Here is an 8,734-nt window from a genome sequence, read left to right as displayed (position 1 = left end):
TACCGATATTCCTACGGGATACGGACTTACGCGGTTTCAACCGCGGGTCACAGCTAGTGTTATGTTTATAGACGATGGATAATCCAGCATATTGCATAACAAGGCAGCGGAATCCTGTTACACCATAGTACGTGCCGCATGGCCGTGTCAAGTTTACAAGTACACATAACCTGCTTATAACTCGTTGGTATATCCACTTGAAGGATGACGCTCGGAGCGTCGGGTTTCGTAGGCACTTGCTGTGCTCGCAATAGCCATACAGCTGTTGCTATCGTATTATTCATGGCATTTTAAATTCTATAGAAGGTACTATACTAGATGTTCGCGGCGGCTCCGCTCGGATAGGTTTTTTATATGGTTTTTGTTATCATTTAAATCCTAATCCCAGAGAAGACGAAACCATCGAAGTCTAAAACCATTAAAAATCGGTCCAGTCGTTCTTGAGTTATACATAGTGTAACTAACACTTCCTCCTATCCTACTTCCTACTAATATTATAAATGCGAAAGTTTGTAAGGATATGTGTGTGTTTGTTGCTCTTTCACGCAAAAACTACTGAACCGATTGCAATGAAATTTGGTACGTAGATAGCTGGACAACTAGAATAACACATAGACAACTTTCAACCGATATTCCTACGGGATATGGACTTACGCGGGTGAAACCGCGAGGCGCAGCTAGTCTCTTATGCATGTATATTTTTTTGGGATACAATTAGAGGATCTAGTTATTACCTTTTTTGGTTTAGGTTTTAGAACTTTATTAAATTAATAAGTAAAGCACGAAAGCGATTTCAGAACAAAAAATAACGCACGATGTTGAGACTGACTTAAATTACAAATGCGAAGATTTTCCTTTAAAATAATTATTTATCATAGAGCTTCGTGTGGTGTGGTAATATAATAGCCCATAATCAGTGGACGATTAAGTGGCTTCTTATAGATATTCATTGAAATATAATGTACTAGCTTTTGCCGGCAGCTTAGCACGCGTTAATTCGTTTTATTAGATGTTATTATACATATTAACCTTCCTCTTGAATCAGTCTATCTATTTAAAAAAATCTCATCAAAATCCGTTGCGTAGTTTTAAAGATTTAAGCATACATAGGGACAGAGAAAGCGACATTGTTTTATACTATGTAGTCGTGTATATAATCGTATATACATCGTTCACCCCGGCTTCGCCCGTAAACAATAACTTTATTAACTTTCATTTTCACTTCGTCGAAAACGGGTAAAAGACAGTGGATATACAGATTTAATTTTTTTAAAGAGATTTCTTAATTATGGAACACTAGCAGCGCTCCGCGGTTTTACCCGCGTAAGTCTGTATCCCGTAAGAATATTGGAATAAAAAGCCTGCCCATATGTTATTCCAGTTATCCAGCTATGTCTGCGTACCATATTTCATGGCAATCGGTTCAGTAGTTTTTGCGTGTAAGTGTAACAAACATACACGCATCCTTACAAACCTTCGCATTTATGACTAGTAGGATAAGTAGGATGAAAACATAGTATACTTTTTGTATACTAGTTTTCCGTCCGTGGCTTCGCCCTCGTTTTTTAATGCTTAGTACTACTACTAGTATAATATTATGCTATCTGTGGTATTTCTATTAATGAAGTCTATTACTTTTATGAGCCGATACGATATACGCCAATATATGCAGGGATCAATCAACTATTATTATGTAGCGGCAATATAATGTAAATGCAATGCATTACACTGCAGTACTATTGCACTGTATTCAGTTAAAACTTCAAATGTAGTGACGTTAGTAATAAATACTTTTATAGTGGCAAAATTAATTTGCGTTGTTGTTTAAGTTTATTTTTTTATTGAGATCTAAAGTTTAAACTGGAATAGGTCTGTGTTGCAGCAAAGGGAACACAAGTGAGTTAATAACGAATAGTTCTTTTTTAAATTTGTTACCCCAGACCGTTCGGCTGGGTGGACCGATTTTGATAATTCCATTTTTAATTGAAAGCTTGTGTCCTCCCTTCTGTTCTCTTCAAATTGTCAGAATTTGGTTGAGTTCTGACAATTTGAAGGAAGTTTAGTGATTTGTTAAAATAATTTCGTTTACGAAACATATACAAGAAGTGTACGGAGATATAAACGAATAAATAAAACGAGAATTATAACCAACTAGCGATCCGCCCCGGCTTCGCCCGTGGTACATATATAGCCTATAAGCCTTCCTCAATAAATGGGCTATCTAACACGCTTAAGATTTTTCAAATCGGACCAGTAGTTCCTGAGATAAGTGCGTTCAAACAAACAAACAAACAAACTAACTAACTAACTAACTAACTCTTCAGCTTTAATACCAATCAACGCAATAACATTATAACTCAAATCATATCGATTTCGCCGGGTATTTTCACTCGCATACTCTCAAGAGGGTCCAGTCGTACAGTGTTCACTAGAAAGGGTCCCTGCCCCGATATAATTGACATGAATTCCACGGTTGATCCACGACCATAGAATACAATATGAGCTTTGTGTTCGCCGTGTCGTTATCTCATAGATGAGATACGTGTCGTTAATAACGTATCGATTGCTCGGACGAGTGACGTGTGTGGTAATTTTTTTTTACTATTAATCTCGTCATATTGTTTTATATATTTCATTCGAATAAAATATTGAATTACATTGTGGGTTTGAGTTGTCGATATCATACTAAATATCATATTGTAAATGAATGAAAGTCGGTTGTTTGGATGTTTGTCCGTCAATCACGCTGAAACTACTCCATAGATTTTGTTGAAAATTGGTAAATATCCTAATTCCACGCGGGCAAAACCGCGGGCGGAAGCCAGTTAATCATATGTTACCTATTAGCCCTTTGCTGTAGCAGATATTAAAATTCAAATGAAATGAAACATAATGTAACAATGTGTATGTAGCTATTTGCAGTATATAATACACATTGATATAATATACATATATGTAAACATACAAATGGAGTTAAAAAAAAACACTCTTTAGGTAAGGATATAATCAACTACATTGTCTCACTCGCTCTTATGCAGAGTATACGAAAGGGAATTAATTATTCAATCCTGGCCGTCTTAAGTAGGGTAATAAGATATACTCATGAAATTATTGTTCTGGCACCGTTCCTTGATAAGTGTATACAGTATGAATTTAATCTGTCTGTTTAAAGTGGGTCAATATTGAATGTAAGGACTCTGTTGGGTTAGAACAGTTTATAGTAGACCGGCGTGAAATAGAATCGTGCTGTGTTTCCTTCAGTGAATGGGGGAGCCGGAGGCCTATATCCTTTTCCTTACCCATTTCATGGGCGGTGGTTAGCGCTTACCATCAGGCGACCCACTAGCTCCATTGCCGACGATGACATAAAAAAAAAACAACTACATATATGTATGTGTCCTAATGAATTAAGCTAATAATAGTGTTAAAAACCGAGTTTCAAACACTTCAAATATCTTAAATTCATTGTTACTTAGTAATAATTAAAAAAAATTATAATTTTATTCATCAGGAGTCGATGAAAACATTCCACCTACTGCTGAACGAGACGTCGCGCCGGCTGCAAGCGTTGACCAAACGTTTGGGCACGTGCGTGGACAAGTCCCGGCCGTACTACGACGCGGTGAACGCCGCGTCCAACGCGCGTTCCGAGTGCCAGCGGGCGGCGGTGCAGTTCCAACGGGCTAGCGGTGAGTGGGGTGACCACACGTTTTGATACTAAGTGGGACTGTCCTATTAAGTGTTAGGGTACAGTTTAAAAGCGAGAGCGATGATTACACTTACCACACGTTTTGATAGAAGTACCTAGGTGTTATTATGATCTTGGGTGCAATGCAGATACATTTTTAAAGGCTTCATGTTCGCTATTATGTAAAATAAGTTTCAAGCGAGATTCTAACCAAAAATTATTAATACAGTAATTTACAATATTTATATTATACTTATTATACGTTTACGTATACAGACGATAAGAATCAATTAATATAAATATGTAATTAATTTAGATTAAAATAAATGCTCGAATATTATTCTACGCGAAAAATAATCCATTGTGTCTTATATAATATGAAATAAATAAAGTGTTATCATAACATTACAACACGATGCTGGCAAATCGTCGATTTCCCGTAGGGGAGCAGCTCGCACTTGACTGACCAACCGCGGTCAAGGTGAGGAGAAACAAACATGCCTGGACATGTTTTATTGTTGTGTTTTTTTACGTATATTTATTGTACTAAAGTAAATGATATATGTTATATAATGAAATATTAAAAAAAACTCTTATACAACCCTTAAACTACGGCTACAGCCCTTAAACTATGACTGAAAACTGAATGTATGAATACAAACATATTTATCACAATTAAATTCAAACTATGAAATATAATTCATTCATTATCAACAGTAAAATACAATATTTGCAAATATATATAGATAAATTAATTAATGACATTGAATTTTATCTATAAATTCTATAATTACAGCAATTATACCGAAATATCATGAGTGATGATACTTATCGGGCTGTGAATAATAAAAAATGCGTAATTATATTTGTATTTAAAAGTATAAGAAAGTAACCTATATATATTGATAGTTACTTCTGTCTATTGCGTATAGATTGATTCCGACTGTTACATCATTCTCTTCCTGCGGTATTGATAATTAAGATGAATTAGATCACGCTATGAAGATACACTATGGTCTGCTCTGTAAATTAGTTCCAATTTACATGATGCCAACTTCACACCTCGGTATGTTTGTATTACGTAATCCGAGAGTTATAAATGTATTATAAATGTACTGGGTTGGTGCAAAACGGGTACGATTTGAAGTCACACCGGTATGGGTTCGCGTGGATTTGGGTATCGGTATTGGCAGGAGGTAGGTTATGATCTTTCAATCATTCCTTTGATTGGACTTTATATTCGCAGATGAGAGAGGATGTTATTGTGTATTGGGTGTTTTCAACACAGTACATTGAAGTTTTTTCTAGGTCTAAGTCTGGGGCTTTTCCATTTGAAAAGAGTTCTTTAAAATGTGATTAAAGTAATTAATACTTGTTTAAAATACTTATCCACATAAGCAAAATAACAATATTTGTTTCTACGATATTGAATTGATGCCGTTCACGTGTATATCTCTTCTCTCTATATATATAAAATTCTCGTATCACGATGTCAGTTACCATACTCCTCCGAAACGGTTGGACCGATTTTCATTAAGTTTTCTGTACACATTCGATAGGTCTGAGAATTAGTGAACATCTATTTTTCATACCACTTAACGATAAGCGTAAGGCAGAACAGCGTTTGCCCTGTCAGCTAGTTGTCATATAAATATTATGTATCTTATTACCAGTTCAGGTCTCAACCCTAGATTTCTATTGAACCTATGTATTGCGTTGTTCATCGACTGTGAAAAGATATCAACATGACCGTTCTGTGAGCGCATACATTATGCGAGAATTCTCTACGCTTATGATAATGAGCGCACTAGGCGTATAGTGTATGGTCTAGTGTGTTTGTTTGACTAACTGATATGTATGTTTCAACTAATTATTATATCATTACGTTGGTACTAGAGCACGATATGTTCGTTGCAAACTGATTCTGCATTTTCATTGCGCTATTATAATAAATATATATATAAATAGTCAATGTGTAATTGTTTAAATTTATTCATAAAAGAATGGACAAATGAGAAATCTCATATCGTAGAGTCAAGTTATTTTTCAAGAAGTTAAATGAATTGTCGTAATCCAATCACACCATTCCTAAATCCTTGCTTATTTAATATTTTATCTAGAAACACATCTGTAACAACGAAGAAAATTCATAATTAACGTTAAGTACTCCCAAACATGTACCGTTGGCTATTTGCGATTTTGTTCAAACACTGATGTATTTTTAACTGATAAAATGGTGCGATAAACGCTTCCCTTGCCTGTCACGTGAAACTACAGCTGGTGCGTAATTATATAACTGTTTGAATCATTCCTGCTGACGCTATTTACATTCATTTTTAGGGTTCCGTAACCAATGGGTGAAATGGGACCCTATTACTAAGATTCGCCGTCCGTAACCAAGCGGCATCTTATATACCGTATTTGTTAGACTGTTGAAATTGTAAGAGATGATGTATTTCAGTTGCCACTATAAAATTCGAGGTTCAGCAGCGGTTGGCGCGGTCATGAATTGGATGGGTGTTTTTTTCCTGTTGCTCTGTAGCTTATTTTATACCGAAGCATTACGTGCACAAGTTCGACTCGCACTTGACCGATTTTGTTTATATAAATGTCCAAGAAAAGCCACTAAATCTGGAAATTTCGAGACGACCGATATTGTTACTGTTAAATATCAATATTTAACTAATATATTTATGGACACTATGTGTAACTTACATTATAAAATAATAATACCAAACGAATGGATGACTAAACACAGAGCTGTCGAAATGCGGAGAAGACAAATATGTGCTCCAACGTTATTGGTGACGTCCGATAAAAAAAACACATGAAACAATTCCACAAAAACGTATTTATTTTGAAACAAAACATTATTTCAGATAGTGATTTATATTAATATTATTAAGTTGCTATTACAATGTGTCCAACTCCGAACAAGTGATAAAGTGTGAATTAAAAATAATAATATGATAACACACGTTATTTACTAATATTGAGCATACGTATTTGATTCACAGACATAATAATATAACTGAAAAGCTGTCTGTTTGTTTGTTTGAACGCGCTATTCTCAGGCACTGTAACTAATTGAACAATTATTTTCGTTTTGAATTGTCCATTTTTTTATCGATTTTGTTTGAAGGTCAAAAAAGGTTCAGTTGTAATTCCCTATATTGTAGGTGTATTTTTATGTCTTATTCTACTATCTTGTTTGAATTGAGTCTGACTAAATGTTATTCATCAAATCGTATACTTTTACATTCTTTGTCTCGCATAGTTGGCCCTACATTTATTTCCTTCATGAAAAAAATATCATCCATATGCAATATTAACATATCACAGAATTACACGCGGCGGCAAAGGAGACGGTGACATTAGCTGAGCAGCGCTTCGTGAGCAAACAGAACGAGTGGCAATTCGACAACAACTGGCAGGAGGTGCTCAACCATGCCATCATTAAGGTAAGTTTGTGTTTATATACGTTAAGTGTTAACTGTTAAACTCTGAGATTCACACTGGGTTCTCGTTGTAATCGTGTTATTGTGACCGCAAGAATCTTTCCTTCGTGATCGTATAAATGTTATTGGATTTTAACATTTGAAGCTAGAAGCCGGTTCTGCGCATAATATTTTTATGTTCAGTCCCATATTTGTCTCTTAAATTTCTTCAAGAAGGCGTACTCCCTGTAATTGTTATAGAAAGTATCGTGTGAAAGTATTGGGAAATATTTGGTTGGAGACTAACATTTATCATATTTACGCTTAGAATATGGGGGTCAAAGTACCAGTATGTATGCGGTACGCTATCAGGATTGTACACTAAGCGAGGGGCCGTTAAAATAACCCTTCTTCCTACTCTGCTATGCTTAATAGATATAACATTAGCAATGTTTTTGTAAGATTAATATTTTATGACTATCGAAATACGACTCCTTCTTGAGATATACTTAGCAGAAAATTCGTCTCGTTTTTACTTAAAAACGATATACTTTTACTGTTCCAGGTCATGGACGCAGAAAAGAGGAAGGCGGAGAGTGGTCGTGAACATCAAAAGAAAGCTGCCGCCTACATCACCGCTGAAAGAAAGGTTTTTAGCATTTTATCATAGATATTGTTTTTCGTAACCTTTTCATTTATATATAGCCATCGTATCGATCGATCTTGAATGATGAAATTATTATAAAAATAAAAGTAACGTTTCAGCTTAATTATTCACAGCATTTTAACCTTATAACTACCTAACAATGATAGTTAAATTATCTATCTTATAGGTGACACAACTTGAAGAGAATCTCAAAAGGAATATAATCAAATCGCGCGTCTACTTCGAAGAGAAGAAACTGTGCGACGAACAGCTGCAAACGCAGAATGAGAAGATTGAAAAACTGCAGCGACAGATTGCGGATGCAAAGTTCCGGTATTCGAAATCTCTGAAAGCGCTCGAGGAGATTTCCGAAGAGATACACAGACGGCGAGGTGAATATCCACCCGATAAAGATTCTATACCAGTGGGACCCAGAGAGCCCGGTGTGGGCGCGGAAAAAGACCCAGTGCACGATGAAAGCCTATTAGATATGGACAAGGATGAGGATACCAGTCTGCAAGAGCTCAGGATGCGCGTCAGAGAACTGGCCCTGAAGCCAAAGGACATAGAGACGGACGAAGCGTGGGCGCAGGAGCTCAACGAGACGATCAACAAACTGGACCAGTTGCTGATGATGAAGGAGAACAATCAACAGAAGAGGTCGAAGCTGACCGCAAACGCGCCCAGGAACTCGAGTGCGCCCTCGACAAGCACCAACACCGCGAAGTACGAAGGCAAAGAGACGAATCTGTCGAGAATGAAGTCCAGAAGCAGGGAAGTGGTATACGAGAACCCGATACCGATCGGCAAAAGTGAGAAATCCAAAAGTATGATGTCGCTAGACGTGCTCGCGCTCGCGAGGGACGCGTCCATAATGGACAGGGAGTCGTATTTGAAAGCGGTTATTGAAGACAAGTCCCCCACCGGAACGTACACGGAGAGTAATTCGGACAGAAACGACAG

At 36.5% G+C, this 8,734-nt stretch overlaps 1 protein-coding gene across 1 annotated transcript in view; it reads left to right on the top strand.

The window, feature by feature from the left end:
• The window catches only part of LOC119835313 (SH3 domain-binding protein 5 homolog), a 21,899-nt gene that overhangs the window by 10,444 nt on the left and 2,721 nt on the right, over nucleotides 1-8,734 (top strand). Inside the window, exons 3-6 of the mRNA XM_038360067.1 lie at nucleotides 3,512-3,689; nucleotides 7,031-7,149; nucleotides 7,691-7,774; nucleotides 7,959-8,732. Of these exons, the coding sequence (XP_038215995.1) occupies nucleotides 3,512-3,689; nucleotides 7,031-7,149; nucleotides 7,691-7,774; nucleotides 7,959-8,732 (1,155 nt within the window). The remainder of the gene's footprint in view (nucleotides 1-3,511; nucleotides 3,690-7,030; nucleotides 7,150-7,690; nucleotides 7,775-7,958; nucleotides 8,733-8,734) is intronic.

The sequence above is a fragment of the Zerene cesonia genome, chromosome 20 (assembly GCF_012273895.1).
Source record: "Zerene cesonia ecotype Mississippi chromosome 20, Zerene_cesonia_1.1, whole genome shotgun sequence".
NCBI lineage: Eukaryota > Metazoa > Arthropoda > Insecta > Lepidoptera > Pieridae > Zerene > Zerene cesonia.
The sequence above is the reverse complement of the archived record's forward strand: the minus strand, read 5'-3'. Positions and strand labels throughout refer to the sequence as shown.